This window comes from Oryx dammah, unplaced genomic scaffold (genome assembly GCF_014754425.2).
Source record: "Oryx dammah isolate SB20612 unplaced genomic scaffold, SCBI_Odam_1.1 HiC_scaffold_11232, whole genome shotgun sequence".
Classification (NCBI taxonomy): domain Eukaryota; kingdom Metazoa; phylum Chordata; class Mammalia; order Artiodactyla; family Bovidae; genus Oryx; species Oryx dammah.
Genome location: NW_024080625.1, coordinates 6,197,637 through 6,219,483, shown reverse-complemented (window position 1 = coordinate 6,219,483; position 21,847 = coordinate 6,197,637). Strand labels below are relative to the sequence as shown.

General features: G+C 38.4%; 1 protein-coding gene across 1 annotated transcript in view; it reads left to right on the top strand.

The window, feature by feature from the left end:
* LOC120861260 (transmembrane protein 117) overlaps nt 1-21,847 on the top strand; it is a 584,735-nt gene that overhangs the window by 9,406 nt on the left and 553,482 nt on the right. The window contains exon 2 of the mRNA XM_040236882.1: nt 290-594. Coding sequence (XP_040092816.1) covers nt 318-594 — 277 coding nt within the window. The 5' untranslated portion in view covers nt 290-317. The remainder of the gene's footprint in view (nt 1-289; nt 595-21,847) is intronic.

The following is a 21,847-nucleotide window of genomic DNA, read 5'->3' as shown; positions in this document are numbered from 1 at the left end:
AGGAAGAGTCATCATCCCAATTTCAGACCACATTATGCCTTCTCATTATGCCTTTCTCTCTCCCTACTCTTTTACTTCCCTAAGTCCTCGTATGATCAGAAGTCTGATGAGATAACAGGGAAGGGACAGTATTTACTATTCTCAGTCTCAAACTTGTCTTGGTACCATAACTAGGAATTGGTCTTTTCCAAATGTCTCTTTATTGGGTTGTTGTAAATCTGAACAGGTGGCAGAAAGAGAGGGACTACTTGTTGTTTTGCTCTAACCCTGTGTATCTTTTCTCACGCAGGTAAACTGTGGAAGTGAAGTTTTGAAGGATGGGTAAAGACTTTCGTTATTACTTCCAGCACCCCTGGTCTCGCATGATCGTGGCTTACTTGGTGATCTTCTTTAACTTCTTAATATTTGCGGAGGACCCAGTTTCTCATAGCCAAACAGAAGCCAATGTTATTGTTGTTGGAAACTGTTTTTCATTTGTAACAAATAAATATCCTCGAGGAGTTGGCTGGAGGCTTCTGAAGGTGCTTCTATGGCTACTTGCCATTCTCATAGGACTAATAGCTGGCAAATTTCTATTCCATCAGCGTTTGTTTGGTAAGTACCCATGAAATGTAATGTAGGTAATTATTAAATTCTATTCTCCAAGATAGAGCTTTGTTATTTCTCAATGCCAGTTTAGAATGCATTTCATTTGCCTTCCAGTGTTAATTTGCTGTGTACTGTGGTAGCTCTGGTTCTTTAGGTATTCTCTGTTGAATGGTGTACTTGTCTATGTCCTGAGGGATATTAGCATGAGGTAAGATTCGTTCTAAACTTAATTTTTTAAAAAAAGGTGTTACCTCTAAAATGAATGTGTGTGAAATCTTACTTAAGGAAGACATGTAAATAGCTCTTTCCCCAGAAGTAGTACCTAAGTGTGATGTCATAAAGGGCTTGTAAATCATAAACAGAATGATTCCATATCATTAAAGTAGGCTAACCATTGCCCATATATTTACACCTATTGTTCATTCAGGGAATTAGAATGGGAACTCTAACTTGTTACTTTCATTTCTTTCCTTTTTGTCTTTGTAATTTTGAACATTGGTTCTAGATGTTTATTTTAAGCCTCCTGGTCAACCAGAGACCTGTATTATAGTAAGGAATCTCTTGGTAGTAAGCAACAGAATAAGAGACTAAATTAGTTTATGTTTAAAAATAACTTACTGTATGGATTTTGGGATATTTCACAGAGACCAGGGATAGAATTTGTTTTGATAATTGGGATAAATGGAAACAAGGGCTTGAATTCTATCTGGATGATGAGACAAAGGATGTTCTTTGTCTTAACTTCTCTATCATATATGCTTTATTCTCCTTTCACCCTTAAGGTCAGTTTATATCCACTTAGAATGTCTTGACTCTTGTTCCCGAGTTTAAACTCTTTAGTTCAGTTCAGCCTTTCAGTTGTGTCCAGCTCTTTGCAACCCCATGAATCACAGCACGCCAAGCCTCCCTGTCCATCACCAACTCCCAGAGTTCACTCAAACTCATGTCCATCGAGTCGGTGATGCCATCCAGCCATCTCATCCTCTGTCGTCCCCTTCTCCTCCTGCCCCCAATCCCTCCCAGCATCAGCGTCTTTTCCAATGAGTCAACTCTTGGCATGAGGTGGCCAAAGTACTGGAGTTTCAGCTTCATCATCAGTCCTTCCAATAAACACCCAGGACTGATCTCCTTTAGGATGGACTGGTTGGATCTCCATGCAGTCCAAGGGACTCTCAAGAGTCTTCTCCAACAGTTCAAAAGTATCAGTTCTTCGGTGCTCAGCCTTCTTCACAGTCCAACTCTCACATCCAGAGTTGACTCACTTTGGGTGGTTCCTACCTCTGGCCCAAATTATTTTGGCCAGGAGGTGGATACTATTTATTCAACAAATTCATTGGTTACTTATTATGCCAGGCACTATTCTAGACTCTGAATCAAAAATGCAGGTTATCTACCCTCATAAACACATCCTACAGGAGGGAGAAAGGTTCTAATTCAATACATGTATGAAATGTGAAGAGGTGGTAAGTGCTGTGGGGGAAAAGAAAGCTTTAAATGCTCCTGGGCCAGTTAAGAAGAGAAGTTAGCAATGAAACTTTAAATTTAGCAATTATAAGATCGTAGGTCATTTAGTGTGGGTATTTTCAGTCTAGAAGTTTGGTTAGAAACAGATGGCAGGGGTTTAGGAAATAAACAAAAAATATATGTACCTGCATACATTATAGGTAACATAATGTTACCTATATATTCTTCTCAATCTCTACTCCTCAAACTGTAGCCATCTGTTTCTATTACATAAACATAGAAAATGTACATCTTTTATATTTATTATAAAATATGTGGTTTCAAGAAATTTGATGAGGAAATAGGAAGTAGCTAAAACTTAAGGGGCCAAGGGGAGATTTTGTTGTTATTTCAGGTGATGGAGGTTTTATTTGAGAGGTGAGGTTAATTGATCTGCTTGTCATTGTAGGGGAAGAAGTTAGATTGAAGCACAGGTCAAGATATAGAAGGAAGTATATCTGAAGGTTTCTTTGGTTTGTGACTTAGGACCCAGGCACAAATAGTGGTCTTAGGACAGTAAGAGAGACTTGGTTCCTCAGAGATAGTCATGAGTGAGATCAAGGTTCGTACTCTAGTAGGTATATTTGAGGCAGAGGAGTGGAGAGGTGAGTGTCCTCCCACCTGGAGATTTCTGTTTCACTATGAGGCAGGAAGAGCTTAAGATGAAGATAGAGGGGTTGATGAACAAGGGGCTTACGAAAGTGGCCAACATTTGTTTTTGTTTGTTTTAAGAAATCTTATTTATTTGTTTGGCTGCATCAGGTCTTAGTGCGGGGGCTTCTCTCTAGTTGTCACTCATGGGCTTAGTTACCCAGAGGCATGTAGGGTCATGGTTGCCTTACCCGGGATCAAACCCATGTCCCATGCATTGGAAGGTGGATTCTTATCCCAGAAGGTGGTCAACGTTTGAAAGAGTTACAGGAGGGAATGTGGATGTGAGCTGACTAGGACAAGGTGTACTGATGATTGCCAAGGGCTGCGGTGGTTAGTCACTATGAATTTCAATGACAGCAATCTGAATAGTGGAGCAGCTTTCTCTGTGAGAGTTCTGTTCACCTGGCACAGAGTTTGAGTGATTCATCTGGTTGGGGAATGCTTAGGCTTGCTGTATTAGAAACGAAGAATGGAAAACAAATGGAAAGTTCTAGGGAAAGAGTTATTGATGTGATTAGCAGAGGGTTCTGGCTGGACGTGGAAAGGAGGTGGGGAAGACAATGGTTTGGGAGGAGTGGACAGGGGCCTGAAGATGTGGACGAAACCAAACCGATGAACAGGTAATCCTGTTCAGAGAAGGGGAAGGACTGATGGGTGTGGTTAGACGGCATGTTGTAGCAGAAGTACAGCCATTCTTTAGTGGTGATTCCCAGCTAGGGTATGTTCTGAAGATAGTGGGTGCTAAAGTTAAATGGAGAGATGGGTCATTGATATGAAGGATAACTAGGAATTGGATATGAGGTGGGCCATCCACTGAACATTGAACAGGTGTGGTGTTATGATACTAATCACATGGATATAAGAGTTCAAGAGGAAGGGTAAGCAGGAGATGATCAGTTTTCAAAGATGGGTGAAGGGTGCCAGACAAGCAGAACAATAGATACCAGTTATAAGCAATGGCTGGATGTATCTGTAACCCATTCCATAAATTTGCTCAATATAGAAAACTAATGCAAATTCAGATCAGAACATCCAGTTTATCCAGAACATCCAATAACCAGATTATCTGCCTATATTATAAAAGACTGAATGAAAATCATAAGGTGAAAAAAAAAGAAAATTTAGATGAAGGTAATGGTTTTTAATAATACAGGCAGATAATTTGGCTTTGTAATTATTTGTTTACTCTATTGTGGTCTTATCTCTTGTACTAAAATTACATTTAGTCATGGCTTTTTAATTTGCTTACTGATATAATTCACCCCTGAAAAAAAAATCACTCTAGATTTCATGTAATTTATTGACTACAAATTATTTTAGCAAAAATGTATCCTCTTTTTTTTTTTTTTTTTTTTTGCTTACAATAGATAAGATTTTATAGAATAGTCAGCTTTATCTCTTCTATTTGGTAAGTTACTTTTTTCTTTTCTCCCCTTATTAAAAGTCTATGAAATTACATGGGGAATTAGAAAAGGGATAATAATCTTCAGCAGCTCTTGGTGATTACTAGATAAGATAACTGGACTCCTGATTTAATTTTTTAATGAACTCCAAACTAGTCTCCTCCTTTCTTTCTCCATGGCTGGTGTTTCTTCCTTCACTCACAAAATCTTATTGGTCATTTGCTCCTAATATTTCTCTCCTCCTCCAACTCATTCTGGATTTTGCTACTAGAATATATATATACATATACATATATATGTATATTTTAATGTGGGTAAATGGCTCCTATCAGCTACAGGAAAAAATCAAAACTTCAAAGCACATTATTGTCTGCTCCTGCCTGACTTTTAACCTGGTCTCTTTCCACATGCTACGGAATTGTTTGCTAGTTCTCAAACCTGCTATCTTCTCAATTCTCTGTCCCTTTGCATCCGTGTTCTCCTGCGCTCATCATGCTTGTCCCCTTCTTGTTAATTTGGCCAATTTCTCTTTTTCCTTCATATCCAAGTTCAAGTATTATGTTCTCTGTGACACTTTCTCTGACTGCCTCCTATCAGATGAAGTTGTTTTCTCTTCAGCTCCCACTGTATCCACTTGCACCAAAGCACGTACAGGAGGAAACTCTGGAACTGACAGCCATGCAGCCTCGTGGAAAAGAACCCACATTTTAATGCAGGCACACACATTGTCCTCACTGGTTTGGAAGGTGATGAATGTTTTCATCTTTGTTCCCCTTTGTACATAATTCATTTTTTTAAAAGGACATATTAAACCTTTAACAGTTTGTAGATGCAAGCTTGTGGTAATGGTGGCGGTAATGGTGATGATGGTTTATGTATCTTAAGAGGTATGGGATTGTTCACTACAAGCACAGACACTTTTGTTATAGAAATTGGAATGGTTTACAAAATAATCAAAATTATTGTTTGACCAAGTAAACAGTTTCTTTTATGTAATTCTTTAATGAAATAAAAATATTAAATAGAATGTCACTACCCCTTTCATTTTACTAATTTGTTGAATTTTCCCTCATTTATTTTACTATGAAAAGCCTCCTCTTAGTATATTTCAGAAGGTCAACACAATATTGCCATTTTAAAGTGTGTGTGAGGAAGAGTGAATGATTGTATGAGCACACAATTTAATCCAGTTCATTGGTTATAAATCTTATTTTTATGAGACATGAAAACTATAAGCAGTTTAGTTCATAACATGAAACCCTGTCATGATTTATAGTTTGTAGTGGGATTTGTCCTAAATAAAAATACCTACTCTTGCAAATTGGAAACTGCTTTTTATCAGAGACAGAAATGATTACATCCATTTAAAACTATCCCCTTCTCACCTGTGCTGTATGCCTGGAATAAAATGAGAGAGTTAGTTTTCCTACATATTAGCACTAAACTTGTAAGATTTCAGACTGGTCACAAATTTCAAATTTCCCAAATGTAGAATATAATTTAAGACCACATGTTAAATCAGAATTAATACATTTCAATTAAATTTCTTTAGTTTTAACACTGAATCTTGTTGAGGTATTATATTAGGATTTACAAAATTGGATTTCATTAGACTATCAGTTTGTACTTTTCCAGTGCCTTTCTTTTCCATTTTGTTGGATGATTCCATTGTTTAAAAAACTAAGCATGAATTTAAATAATGCCTTTTATAGGATTGTACAGGACTGGAAAAGGTCAGTTTTCATTCCAATCCCTAAGAAAGGCAATGCCAAAGAATGCTCAAACTACCGCACGATTGCACTCATCTCACACGCTAGTAAAGTAATGCTCAAAATTCTCCAAGCCAGGCTTCAGCAATACGTGAACTGCAGACTTCCAGATATTCAAGCTGGTTTTAGAAAAGGCAGAGGAACCAGAGATCAAATTGCCAACATCCACTGGATCATGGAAAAAGCAAGAGAGTTCCAGAAAGACATCTATTTCTGCTTTATTGACTATGCCAAAGTCTTTGACTGTGTGGATCACAAGAAACTGTGGAAAATTCTGAAAGAGATGGGAATATGAGACCACCTGACCTGCCTCCTGAGAAATCTGTATGCAGGTCAGGAAGCAACAGTTCGAACTGGACATGGAACAACAGACTGGTTCCAAATAGGAAAAGGAGTACGTCAAGGCTGTATATTGTCACCCTGCTTATTTAACTTCTATGCAGAGTACATCATGAGAAACACTGGACTGGAAGAAACACAAGCTGGAATCAAGATTTCCGGGAGAAATATCAATCACCTCAGATATGCAGATGACACCACCCTTATGGCAGAAAGTCAAGAGGATCTAAAAAGCCTCTTGATGAAAGTAAAAGAGGAGTGTGAAAAAGTTGGCTTAAAGCTCAACATTTAGAAAACGAAGATCATGGCTTCTGGTCCCATCACTTCATGGGAAATAGATGGGGAAACAGTGGAAACAGTGTGAGACTTTATTTTTTTGGGCTCAAAAATCACTGCAGATGGTGACTGCAGCCATGAAATTAAAAGATGCTTACTCCTTGGAAGAAAAGCTATGACCAACCTAGATAGTATTTTCAAAAGCAGAGACATTACTTTGCTAAGGTCCGTCTAGTCAAGGCTATGGTTTTTCCAGTAGTCCTGTATGGACGTGAGAGTTGGACTGTGAAGAAGGCTGAGTGCCAAAGAATTGATGCTTTTGAACTGTGGTGTTGGAGAAGACTCTTGAGAGTCCCTTGGGCTGCAAGGAGATCCAGCCAGTCCATTCTGAAGGAGATCAACCCTGGGATTTCTTTGGAAGGAATGATGCTAAAGCTGAAACTCCAATACTTTGGCCACCTCATGTGAAGAGTTGACTCATTGGAAAAGACTTTGATGCTGGGAGGGATTAGGGGCAGGAGGAGAAGGGGACGACAGAGGATGAGATGGCTGGATGGCATCACTGACTCGATGGACGCGGGTCTGAGTGAACTCTGGGGGTTGGTGATGGACAGGGAGGCCTGGTGTGCTGCGATTCATGGGGTTGCAAAGAGTTGGACATGACTGAGTGACTGAACTGAACTGAACTGAACTGAATAGAGAAACCTAAAATCATTATGCCAATAAGACTTATTATGCTCCAAATCTGGGAGATGTGAAGGACAGGGAAGCCTGGTGTGCTGCAGTCCGTGGAGTTGCAAAGAGTTGGACACGACTGAGCAAGTGAACAACAACAAGACATATAAAAAGGGGGACTTGATTTTTTGAGCTTATCCAAGAAATCATTTTTATTCCAAAAAAGGAATTGAAATGATTTACAAAGCATTTATGTTTAGCATGTATGTTTTTAGAGTAGAAAATGATTCCATAGAATCAAATATGTTTTTATTTCATAAGTTTTGCTGTAGAGGCTTCCTTAGAGGCTGGACGAAAGGGAGTGTGTGACACATCACATAGCTTTGGATATCCGAAATGACAGAAATGATGCAAATTGCATTTCATAGGGGAATTTTTCTGTGCAGTAAATTCTGGAAATTCTTGCCCTAAATTGTAGTAAGGAGATTTTTGGGGGGTTTTTTGTCGTTTTTTTTCCCCCTTATAGAAAACACTGAATGGTGAGTTGGCAAGTGCAGAAGTAGCTTTCATATTCTTGTGTTTAAAAATGAACTTTCTTAAAAGTTTAGAGTATAACTTTTAAGCATAAAAGCAATTATACAATATTGTATTCCCTGAAAGGAATTCTGTGAAGGGCAAAAGTGATCAGTCTAAGTAATGCCTTCTGATTGAATAGCTTTGTTTAGGGATGGATATTAAAACATCAAGATTGTGACAGACTTATTTCTCAAACAAACTGCTCCTGCTATTTGTATTTCTGTGTTTCTTTTTGTTTTCTAACATCTGCAGAGGGCCTATTAGTTGCAATTTTCTTTTTAATTTGGATGAAGGGCAGGCTATGTGGGTGAAAGGCAGGTCGACTAAGAATGAACTCACTAGTATAGCATATAAAAATGATTCTGGGCCTGTTAATATTGTCTAGTTCCTTTTTTCAAACTTACATATACATAATTATTTGTATAAATTATTTATTAATTTTTTATTTCTTAGTCATACCATAAGCCTCACAAGGTCAAGAATAATGCTTTGTTGCTTATCATTTAATCCTCAGTGCCTAAAACAATGCCTGGGACATAGTATTATTTGATAAGTCTGAATGAATAAGTACATTAATTTTTTTGTCTTTTACATGTTATCTTTGCCATGTTGCCTTTTTATTGTAAGCTATAGAAGAGTATTCATTTGTTCATTTATAAGATATCAGACATGGTCCCTGCTCTCAGGGAATTTAAAATCTGGTTAAAGAGAAGATACATATGCATGAAAAATTAATTACTTTGATAATACAGGAAATGCATATCAAGTATCAAGTGAATAGAACAGATAGTGAGAGCTGTGGGAATTCAAAAAGGGAGGTCACAGTGGACCAACAAAGGGAAAGAAAATTGCTGCCAGTGTGGGATTTAAGGGAGTCTGAAGCATGAGTGAGTTTAAAATTATCAAATATGAAGCAAAGGATTCATTACAGATTTCAGGTCATGAGGTAGATGGTGTAGGCAAAAGAGATGAGAACAATTTAGCTTTTTTTTAGAGTGGAGGAAAACTGAAGAGGTCATACTCATTTTGACTGGAGTGAACGGTTTGTGTTAGGAAAGAACAGGAGATGCAGTGGAAAGATAGGCTGAGTCTAAATTCTTTGTCTTATGTGGTGGTCTCAGACTTTGGACTTTATCACTGCAATATTTGAATCAAGGAAAGTATCTGAACAAATGGGAGATGATTACAGGATTAATCTTGAAGCAGAATCTACTGGAAATTGGAGAGAGAGAGATTAGGGGAGAAGAAAGGAGTAGGAGAAGAATTGATGCTTTTGAACTGTGGTGTTGGAGAAGACTCTTGAGAGTCCCTTGGACTGCAAGGAGATCCAGCCAGTCCATCCTAAAGGAGATCAGTCCTGGGTGTTCATTGGAAGGACTGATGCTGAAGCTGAAACTCTAATACTCTGGCCACATGATGCAAAGAGCTGACTCATTGGAAAAGACCCTGATGCTGGGAAAGATTGAGGGCAGGAGGAGAAGGGGGTGACAGAGGATGAGATGGTTGGATGGCATCACCAACTCGATGGACATGAGTTTGAGTAAGCTCTGGGAGTTGGTGATGGACAGGGAGGTCTGGCATGCTGCTGTCCGTGGGGTTGCAAAGAGTCAGACACAACTGAGCGACTGAACTGAACTGAAAGGAATAGGAAAGTATTTTGGGAGCCTTACGCTTGAGACTTCTCACTCAGGCCAGTCTGGCATAGGGGTGAGATAGTGGGCAACAGAGGGGGAGGTACTGGAGCCTTTTGCAGCTTCCACAGCTAATGAGATGTGAGGAGGTGAGAGTAAGGGTGAGGTAATGGGGATCTAGGAAAGTTCGTATTGTTGACTAATGGAATGATAATCTTATCAAAAAAAGAAAGTCATTAGGAGAATCCAGTTAGAGATAATGAGTTCAGTAAATGATAGGTTCAGGTAATGAGAACAAAGTGAAAGCCAACTTACCTTGACCTGTACTCAGTAAGCACAGATTGGATTCACTTTTCTTAATCCAGGCCCACCACTGCTTACCCAAACCTGGAGACCAGATGTGTTTGAGATTTCAGTGTTTGTAGTTATAGTAATAGACTTCCCTGGTGGCTCTGAGGGTAAAAGCGTCTGCCTACAACTCAGGAGACCTGGGTTTGATCCCTGGGTTAGGAAGATCTCCTGGAGAAGGAAATGGCACCCCACTCCAGTACTCTTGCCTTGAAATCCCATGGACGGAGGAGCCTGGTAGGCTACAGTCCATGGGGTCACAAAGAGTCAGACACAGCTGAGTGACTTCGCTGCCCTACAGGACTGAAGAAATACTCCATCATCAAATACATCTATATATCTGTAGCTGAATGTATATGTAGTCACATGAAGTGGTACATGAAGTCACATGAAGATCAGCTCAGGTTAGGTTTTGCTGCTAAGTGAATTCAATCAAAAGTTTGAAGACAAAAGGAAAAGGGGGCAGCAGTGGATGAGGTGGTTAATTAGCATCACCAACTCAATGGACGTGAATTTGAGCAAACTCTGGGAGATAGTAGAGGACAGAGGAGTCTGGAGTGCTACAGTTTATGAGGTGGCTGAGAGTTGGATGCAACTTAGCAACTAAACAACGGGAATTCAGATTTGGTCAGGTCTTGACAGTAAATCAGTTGCAAAGATAGAGTCTTTTGGTTTAAAGAATTACAGAAATTGGATAATGGATCTGTACTTGACTATAAGCAAAGTTTCATGTAAATCTTTGGTTTCCTCAAGATATCTATCTGCATAGAATTTACGATTCTTTTTTCAAAGGCTGTGATGAAAAAAGTAATGATTTGACTGATTAGAAACAAAAGAAAAATACATATTGAAGGTTTCTTTTTCTTGTTTATATTATGTAAAATATTAAGAGTGTGCTGTCTTCTGTGTACCTTGGTCTGTTTTAGTTTTAAACAGGAAGTTCTAAATAAAGCATTCTCAAAACAGAAATTTGAGGAGACAAATTCTAGGAATTTTTTTCCTTTCATTTTGTTTAAACAAAAGTCTGTCACCTATAAAATACCAAGTAACTCAACCATGTTTTGTTACTTAATGGATTTAATAAAGTTAAAAGCTTGTTTATTTTCTGTTGTCTTGGCTTTAAGTCTAGTTTGAAATTTTTTTCTTTGTATTTGAGTTATACATATGTTTTTATCATTTCAAAATAGAAAATATTCAGACGTTTCAGAAAGTGTGGATAAGATAGTCTTCGGGATCTAGGAATGTCAAAACTTGAAGGAACAGATTTAATCAGATATCTTGTAAGGAAAAATTATTAATTTAATGCAATGATGTGAGTATGATCCAATCTCTTTTGTGCTAATTTGAGATCTCAATAGCTGAATAGTATAAATGACCCTTAAAGTTGATAATAACTATCCTGATAGTTTATAGTACATTAAAAATATGTGTATTTATTATTACCCAAAGTGATTGTCCGATTGACTTATTTTTAGTATTGTATTTTCAAGATGCTTCGTACTTCATTTTGGAGGAAAACAAATGCCATGTATGTAGCCAACATGCATAGAATATCCATAGTTTTAAACTTTGTCTTCTCAAGATACAAGATCATGTTTGATACTCATGATAGATACTATTTAAATGTTTATCACCATCTTCATTCTCAACCAGTGTATACACAATGCCAGAGTCTTCGTTTTTCTAGACACTTGCATTGTCAGCACATAATTCCTTTTTGTAGAGTAAAATAATTTTAGAGTTGGAGTGACCGCAGAGTTCATATTGAAGAAAATGTTACACCATTCCGTGGAGTGGCATTTAATATGGGAGGAAAAAAGCAAAGGTTTTTGATATGTAAAGTTAGGAAATGTAAGCTGGGAAAATGGTTGGCATTTAGCATTAAAATAATCCCCAAGGAACACCCCTCTTCATAGGGGAATTTGATGTCTGAGAGTTATTAAACTTGGCAGCCCTTTCCAAAAAATGTCTTCTGTTACTTTAATGTTCTTCTCTGTCTTTGAGCAGTAAGGGAAGGTGAGGCTGGAAATTGCAAGTCTGTGGCCACTTCTCCCCACACCTGCTTCTTAGGTGCCTTCGGTTAGTTTGCAGTACAGCCAGCTGTGCATCCGTTAGCATTTCAGGGCGTCAGCCGCAGCTTCCAACGTGTTAGGATCCTCTGGCCGCTCTGCTTCCCATAGGACAGAGGATGCAAACGCTATAAAAGATACCTCAAGGACTTACTAAAACTAATTCAGATTAGGGCATTGTAATTAAGCAATTATTAACCAAGTACCTTTCTAGGTACTTTTTACTGTACTTGGTAGAGATGATTCATTCAGAGGCCAAGGCACCCTTTCCTTTCCAGAGTCAATAGTGGCCTCCACTTTCTCTTCTCATTTCCTACTTATGGGAGGTAATGGTAGAAATTTCTTATGAAAGCATGGAATTTCTTATGAAGCAATGGAATTGATTGCAGCAGAGAGACCCCCCCCACACACACATGGTGCTAAGAGAAACTGCTTCCACCAATGAGAGAAATGTAACTAACCAGTTAAACAATACTTAGTAAAATTTGAAGTGAAGAGTGCTTGATCACTTTTCATTTAGAATCACATTGCTGAGGTTTTGTTTTTCAAATAGTAGAATAGTCCTGGGTGGGAGAGGAATGTGATTTGAAAGAGTACTGACAAATAAAAGTTTCCCTTCATTTGTTTCTTTTCTCTTTTATTAATACCCATACCTTAGAATCATTTCTTGAAGGTTTTTTACTGGGTCCAAGTTTTATGCTACTTGGGAGGGTGATGAACCAACAGAGAGGTTAACAGTTGACGTCCTTGGGAGATCTAGGTTCCAAGGATAAGTGCTGGTGGATGGGAGAATGCTGGAGAGTGTTCTGATGTGGTAGCTGGGTTGCTGTGCAGAATTCTGGTAGAAGGGGAGAAGAAAAACCATTAGAAGAACTGGAGGAACACAGAGAATCAGGCTGGAACATGAGGTGCACAGCCTTGCCAAAGACAAACTCTAGTTGCTTTCAGTGGTAGACTTGAAGCTGCACATTTGATTTTGAATCAGTGGTGGTTGAAGTAGTCCTGCTGTTTTCGGTTTGTATTTTTATCATGGCTGTGACCCAGACTTATTGCTGATGGGTAAACAGAAATGTTCAGGGTTGATTAGCTTGGCTCCAAGGTCACAGCAATAGCCAGCTGTAAAATTGGAACATAAACTGAAGTCTCCTGGTGCCCGGACAGGCGCCTATTCAGGTTCCCAGATGGTGAACTGACAGCCTGCGAGCCTTGCCTGCCTCAGGACTGGTTTTTGCAGGGCCACTCCCCATGGCTTCGCTCCACTTTGCCCGTGTGCAGGGATCTTTTCTGGCATCCCCTCCTGCCTGACCAGCCCTCTCTTTTGGACAAAGAATGTCATTTAGCTGACCCTGCAGAATGTCATGCAGTTTCCTGGGAAGAGCCTGTGGTTGGTGCTGACCCGGAAGATCTGAGCACGATGGTCTCTGCTCATGTAGCCATCAGTAATCTCACAGCCTTGCTGGACTTTACTTCTTTCCCAGATTCCAGAGGATTACATGTCAGGATTTCCCTAGGCTTGTCCGTGCTTGTGTGATTCTTTGTGTGTTCTTGAGAATATGCCCATCGAAATGAATAGACCCACTTAAGAGTAAGTACATGAGCAGACATGTAAACTTGGGAGAGGGAGTCAGAACTTCCCTTCCACCAGCCCCAGAGTGTTTGTATTGTAAGTTGATTGTTTGTTTGTAAATTTTAAACTTCACATTCTCCTGCTGCTGCCACATTCCTACAAACATCTGACCCAGGTGGCCAGGGGCACCAGGGTGAGGAGGCTGGCCTCTGCCACAAGTCCCTCTTCTTGAACTCCCTAAACTGTGTCTCCCTAGTGACATTCAATGAACACATGATCAGTTGCTAAATCGTGTCTGACTCTTTGCGCCCCCAGGACTGTAGCTCACCAGGCTCCTCTGTCCATGGGGTTCTCCAGGCAAGAATCCTGGAGTGGGGTGCCATTTCCTCCTCTAGGGGATCTTCCCAACCCAGCGATCTAGTCTGTATCTCCCTTATTGGCAGGCGGATTCTCTACCATTGAGCCACCTGGGAAGCTCTAGTCACGTTCAAACACACCAGTAAACTCCATCGCGTGCTTTGTGTACCTGACCCTGACCCCCGCAAAGGTACTTGCCCATGGCTCCTCACTCTCCACTCCTTGCCTGGCTGGTTGAGCCTGCTCCCTTGGCCTTCCATGCCCCTGTCCCTGTGTGGCCCCCCTGTGGCATGCAGTGACTGTTCCTCTGGAACATGTGAGTATAATGTTTTCCTGTGTCTCTCCTTGTGTTTGCTATTGTGACTGCACCTGCCTGACCATCTCATGAGAGAATATAAAATGGTATTTCTTGCAGCTTCTTGATTTACCCACTCTTTCTTCCTGTATGAACTGTACCATTTTTCAGCATCATCAGTGATAAACACTGTGTACCTATCATTTGCAAAGGACAGTGCTAGATGCTATGAGACATTGTCTTTTAGGAGGTTGCAATGAGCTAAGAGATTAGACACATATATGAAAATACAGCTGTACTGTAACAGCAGTGCCGGCATGTGATAATTGCCATGTAAGCAAGATGGGCAGTATATTTTGAGGGGTCTATTCTAAACAGAAATGGTTAAATAAGTCTTTGTAATAGAATTCGGAATTCACAGGAACCACAGCATCTCAGTGTGGATGGACTTAGCACGAGCATCCTTTTTATATTTTCAGCCAGCATTTGAGCATCTATAATAGTGGCAAACTCACCATCTCTCAGGAAGTGTGTATCTGACCACATTTGTACAACAGTTCTTGAGTCTGAATCTGAGTTTTCCCTTGTACTTCCGGTAGAATTCTACTGGATAGAGGAGGGGCTTTCCAAGCTGGAGCAAGCACTACTGGATAGAGGAGGGCATTCTAAGCTGGGCAAACACAAAGTTGTTGGGGGGAGGGTAAGGACAAATGGTTTGGAGGTAGAATGAGAATCTGCAGCAGCAGATGTGAGTTGACTGGAGGCAGGAAAGGGAAGTTTCAAGGCAAATTGTGGAGAGTATTGAATTTAAAGTTCAGGAACTTAAAATTTATTTTGGAAACATAGTAAGTCATGGAGCATGGCCAGCCTGTTTTAATTTAAATTACAAAAGTAGTATAATATTGTAGTGAGGAAAAACCCCAACCCCCCACATATGTGAAATCAAAGAAGAAAATCAAACATTTTGATGACAAGACAACAAGATCAAGATACTGTTGTAGGAAGATGAATACAGGATCAGTTGGCCTTGAGGCAGGAGGTGTGCTGCAAGCGCTCGGGTACACCTGACCTCAGATAAGCAAGGCTTGGTTTAGAAGTGGCGATGAAGATGGAGTATTAGGAAAGGAAGGAAGAGAGGGTGTGAAGGAAGTCCTAGCACGCTCACTTTTCTTTTCCTTTTAAAAATAAAATCTTCATTTTAAGTACTTCTGTTTCCTGAGTCCATGCCCCATCATTTATTGAACATAAAATATATCGATCCATTTCTAAGATTGAAACTTAAATTATCATTAAATCATTGTACCTTCTTTTCTCAGTTTGCTGAAAGAAATGAATGTATTTTTCTGGTTATTTGTAACACTAGAAGACCTTTAGGAAAAAGCAGATTTATGCTTTTATATATATATATATAAAACTGTGAAGACACTTAAAGCATTGAATTTCTGTTTTGAAGCTTAGTGTTTGCCTGCTGTTGTCTCTATTTTTGAATCATGCTCTTTGATTTGTCTCAATTCACTTGAAAAGTATGGCAGCCTTAATTATTTAGGGCTTGATTTTGTTCGTTTAGTAAATGCTTACCGAGCATTGTCTTGGCTCTGGGGATCCGGCATTGAGCAATACAAAGTCCTTGCCCTGACTGAGTTTACATTCTAGGGGGAAAAATGTACAATAAGCAAGTTATTACATGTTATGTCAGAGGGCAGTGAATTCTGTGGCAACAAATAAAGCAGGAGAACTTTAGGGAGGGGCCTGGGAAATTGCTGAAATTCCCTCTCTGTAAAGGTGGCATTTGGGCAAAGCCCTGAAAGATGAATGAGAAACCCAAGTAGCTTTCTGGGGAGGAAACTAAAAAAGAAGAGAGCAGAGCAAGCCCCAAGGCAGTATGTTATTTTGAGTGTTTGATGAGCAGCAAAGAGGCTGAGCAGTGTGAGCAGAAAATAGGAGTGGGGTTGACATGTGCTGACAAGATTACGGTCATTTCATTGTAAACAGTCCTTTTCCCTTAAGTAAATGGGAAATGCTAAGCAAATACATCAGTGTAACTTTAAGAATTTAGTTCCTAATATAGATATACTGTATTTAAAATTGGTATTTTAATGAAACTGTTGAGCCCTGCTGCTTGTTAAATACTGCACAATCAGTGACTTTTATTCTGTCAATTTCTTTACTCTTCTGAACTCCCCATTATGCTCTTTTATGGGGGTGCCCACCCCCCTCCAGGGGGATATAGAAAGGAAGAAAGCTGCTTTTTTAAAAGGATGGGTGAATTTTTAAGTAATTTTAAAGGCACTCTACTCTGCCTGGCGTGCTGCAGTCCATAGGGTTGCAAAGAGTCGGACACGTCTTAGCCATTCAACAACACCAACTCTGCCTGTTCGTATCCCTCTGCCAGCAGTGTTAACTCTGTAGTAGTGTTTTTAGCAGTACGGCAGGGAGGATGTTACTGAAGGCATCAGTTGTGGGGCAGTCCAAATTGTCTGTCCTAACTCTCATATTTCCCCCATAGAGTAAGAAAAAGGATCTTTTTTTCTCTAGGGATGAATAAATGTTCTGTCCGTATTAGGGGGTAGGGTGTTGTAGAGATGGAGGTTCACAGCCCTTCCCAGGTTTTTTCTGCTTTATAACCCCAGCCATAAGTCTGTTGGTTTAGTCACATGAAAAATGACCCTCCTCATTTATTCCTAGGTTGTTTTCCTGCTTCTGTTGAGAGCCTAAACAGATCACTGAATTTTGTAAACATAAGCATTTGTTTAAACCAAGACAGAGAATTTATTTAACAGCCAAATTCTAGATGGTAGATCAAACTGAGGATGAAAGAAGACTATTTTTGCTCTTTCTCAGAAAACTACCAGCAGTGGGTGGAGGAGGATTTTCAGACAGAATACTTTGAGCAAATCTAGATTTTCTAGCCTTAGATAACCAAGAAAGATTAATAAAAGAGATGTGACACATCCCTTCAAAAGATTTTTCTGGTGTGCCTGTTATATGGGAGACCCAGTTCTAGGCACTGGGGATACAATGGTGAATGATAATAGGAACAAGAAAACAAGATTCTTTTTCTCATATGTCACTGTACTCTGGTGGGGTATAAACAATTGTGGTCATTCATGCAGTTCATCAGATGCTTCTGTCTCACCCTTCTCCGCTGGGATTGTACTTTGTGGTCTTGTGATTAACTCTGTGGTAACTCTTGTGATTAACACTGACTAGTAAGTAAGTAGGCATGATGTGTAGCACTTCTGATCTAGAGCATTTGATTGCACATGCAAGACCCTCCAGCTTTGTTTCCTCATTTCCTGAGCGAGCAGCAGTCTTCCAGGTAGTTGCTGCTCAGAGTCCCAGAGTGAAGGCAGTGTGGAATAGAGCTCTTAGCTTCCCCATAGTGGACATGTAGTATGAGAAAGGAATAAACCTTTGTTGTTTAAAGCCATTGAAATCTTGAAGTTGTTTGTTGTCATTGCATAACCTGACTGATATTATAATTTAAAAATAAACCCAATTTTACAAAGAGAGAATTTCAAATAATGCTAATTCTATAAAGAGAACAAGACAGAGAGCTGATGGAAAATGCCTGGGGTGTGTGTGGAGCCTGCTTTAAATAGAGTGGTCAAATTAGCTCCCTTTGACTAGGTTAGATTGGAACTAAGACCTGAATGGTGAGACAGAGCTAGCCAAGGGAAATCTGGAAGCAGTGCACTTCAAATGAAAGGAACAGCAAATAAAAAATCAAAAATTGAAAAAAATCTCTTTTGGTATGCTTGAGAAACATCAAAGAGAGAGGAGGAAGTAGGTAAGAGCTAATGTTGTAGGACTTGGCAGGTCATGGTAAAGAAATTTTATTTCATTTTAAGACTAAACCGGCATAGGGATTTGAGCAGAGAAATTACATTACCTGATTTAGGTTTTTATAGTGACTATTTGGGTTGCTCTGAAAAGGATGGCTTTATGGGGGAAAGAATGAAAGCATGGAGACTAACTTCTAACTGGTAGTTAGGTGATTGCTTGCTGTATTGGTCCTCATGAAAGAATATGATGGTTTGATTCAGGGCAGTAGTATGGAGATAGAGAGAAGTAGATGGGATTAGGATGCATTTTGGAGGTTGATTCTATAGGATTTGATGATGGATTGAATGTGGGTGATACTCATAAGATTTAAAGAGGGATTGTGTGTGTGTGTGTGGGGTGTGTATGTGTGTGTGTATGTACATTTTTGAGCAACTGGGTAGATTGTGTTGCTACTTAATAAGGTAGGGAGATTGGGGGAATAAAAGATTTGGATATGAAAAATCATGTTTCTGTTTTGGACATGCTGAGTTTGAAATGCCTATCTATAATCATATTTATTCCATACACGTTGGGTGTGTTTGAGATTCCAGTTCTAGTAATACGCAGTAGCTTATATCAGACTAACTTTCCTGCAGATAGAAATTCTAACTTTTTATGCTTCCTCCTCCCCCAGTACTACTATTTTAAGGCACTAGAGAATTACCAAAAGAAGGCAGAAACAGGAGAGGATTTAATCTTGATAAAAGGGAGCCATACTGGTGAGATACATGTATATATAGCTTTAATGCTGAAGATATTTCTTAATCTGTTAAGTGGAGGAAGAGCTATAACTCCAGTAGACAGACACAATTCTTTGGATTTGAGGATTCAGAATATGCCATTCAGGGCTGATAGAGCAGTTGCAATGTAATGAGGGAAATCCTGGAAAAGTCATATCCACAGAGTGGCATGCCCTGTATTTTATGTGTAAACTATGCTTGAATGTACTCTGAGCTGTACATTCTTGGAGGAATCTTCAAAAATCCCAATAAAAGCACTATAGCTGGTGGGTTGAAGAGCTGGATGGAGATTTTACTGGCTGTCCACCACTGGATAAAAAGTTTGGAATTTTGAGTCCTGCTAAGTTAGAAGAATTGGTAAACACCTTGGGCTTTCCACTGAAACTTCAGAAGGGCTGCCCCTTAGAAGGCTGTATCCTAGGGCTATGCGATTTGCCCCAGACCTGAGGAGGAAACCAACATAGACCCATCCTATCCAAATATAAAATCAAACCTCCACAAGTTCAAGATAATTAGTCAATAATTTAAGTGAATGGTTGAACAAGAAATCAACACTCTTTAGAGGAAGATAGCAGAATGCAGAGTCTCTACAATGTATCATGTATAATGTCCAGTATAAAATAAAAATTGATTTTATTTACAAAAACAAAACCAAAACCCCAGCGCAGTTTTACCCATAGTCCAAAGAAAAAGTAGTTAATAGAAACAGATACCTCGATTACCTAGAACTCAGTTAGCAGACAAGGACTTTAAAGCAGTGTTTATGCATTGTTTGTTGGCAGGTAGGATAATACAAAGAAGACCACTAACAAGTTCATAATCAAACTGCTAAAATCAAAGATAAAATGCTAATCTTGAAAGCAGCTGGAGAATAAAGTCATTTTATATAGGGGAATAATGGTATGAATGATAGCTAACTTCTTGTTGCAAACAAGGCCAGAAAATATCTTTACTGAAATAAAAGTTTCAATCCAGAATCCTATATCCAGCCAACATACATTTCCAAAATGAAGGTATGTAAAGACATTTATCTCTAGCAGACCTTCACTATAAGAAATGCTTAAGAAGCTTCTTTAACTTGGAAAGCAGTGGAAGCAGACAGACACTAAAGTCTATAGGAGACTGAAGAGCACTAGAAATCATAAATATGGGGACAGATTAGAAGACTATATTTTCACTTTTAATTTCTTTAAAGCTGGATGTATAAAGGAAAAATTATATTATGAAACTTTATAAAATATATGACAGTAATAGCACAGAGAATGGAGGTAAGTGAAACTATACTGTAGTGAGATTCTCATATTTTACGTGAGTTGACACAGTGTTAATCTTAGACTATGGTAAGTTAAGAAGTCGTGTTGCAATCTTTAGAACAATCACTGAAAAATAATACAAAGAGGATAGGTGAGAAATCTAAACAGGAAGTAAATTAAAATTAAAATATTTTGATTATGCTAGAAGAAGACAGGAAAAAAGTAGCAAAGTATACAGGTGGGGTAAGGATAAATCAAATAGCAGAGTGGTAGACCTAAACCCAATGATATCTATCATTAGATTCTATGCAAAAAGGCTAAACATTTCAATCAAAAGGCAGAGATTGTCATGACTGAATTTAAAAAGCTTTATCCAAGCATGTGCTCACTGTTTGTAAGAGATGTACTTTAAGTATGAAGGCATAGAGCAATTGAGGTTGACAGGATGGAAAATGAATATATCATCTAGACAGTATATGAAAACTGGTGTGAATGTCTGACTGTCAGACAGAGTAACCAAGGCATACATTTCAAAATGATGAATGGGTCAATTCATCCAGAAGATACAGCAAGTATATGTGTACCCAAGTAAAGAGATTCAAAACACCAGAAACAAAAACTAACAGAATTAAAGGGAAGAAAGCAAAACTGTAAATATAGTTGTATAGATTTATTGTTCTTTTCATAATTTATAGAATTAAATTAGACAGAATATTTAATAAAAATATAAGCTATTTTAAAACTAATGTCAAGCATCAAACAAAAACCATCAGAATATACATTCTCTTCAAGTGGAATGGAATATTCACCAAAGTTTATTCTTCTCTAAGGAAAGGGGAGAATCGAGGATTTTTTATTTATTTATTTACTATTTGGAATGTAAAACAGTTCAAATTAATTTCAGAAGATACTAATACAGAGTATGTTTTCTGATCACAATGGAATTAGAAATAGCCAAAAACACAAAGCACACAGTGCACACACAGGAAATCAGAAAAGATTTGGAAATTTAAAAACATTCTTTAAATACCTATGATCAAAGAAGAATTTAGAAAGGAAGTCAGCAATATTTCTAACTGAATGATGATGAAAATATAACATCAAAGTTTATGGGATATAACAAAAGTAATGCTTAGAGGTAAATTTATATTTTAAATGCTTATATTAGAAAATAAAACAAAGATTTTTAATCATTGCATTAAGTTCCCATCTTCAGAGGTTAGGAAAAGAAAAACAAAAAATAACTAGAAAGGAGAAAATAGAGAAGATAAGAGCAGAAAAGAAAGAGAAAAAGGACAAACGATGGACAAAATTAACAAAGCCAAAGGTTGATTATCTTGAAAAAATAAAACTTGAAGTTATACTAAGATTGATCAAGAAGCAAAGATAGAAAACAATTTACCAATATTAAGAGTTAAAGAGGGAATGTCACTACACTTTCTAAACATGTTAAAACACAGAGAATACCAATTTATTTATGCCAATAAACTTCCCCCAAACCCCACATAAGAAATGGATAAATTTCTTAATAGACTTAGTTTAACAAAACTGAAATAAGAATAAATAATCTGAATAACTTTTATATAGATAAAATAAATTGAATTCATTATCAAAAATCTGTCCACAAAGAAATTTCCTGGGTTAAATGTTCCCATTTCTTGTGGCCTTGAGGAGTTGGTGTTATTCTCTACGCAAAAGAGAGATTCAAGGATTTATTCATTCATTTATTTAATACTTGTATAGTAGTTATGTGCCTGGCATTGTTCCAAGCTCTTTACAAATGAAAACAAAATGTCAGATGTTTATTGTGGTAAGGACATGGAGAGATGAAGGAGAATTTCAGGAATGATTACCTCCTACAAATATGCTGTATACCTTAACAGAACCTGGCTGTTTTCTTCCCACAAGTGACAGAAACTTGTGGGCAAACTGAATCATGCTTTCAAATGTGTACTCTGATACTGTGATCAATCAGTCAG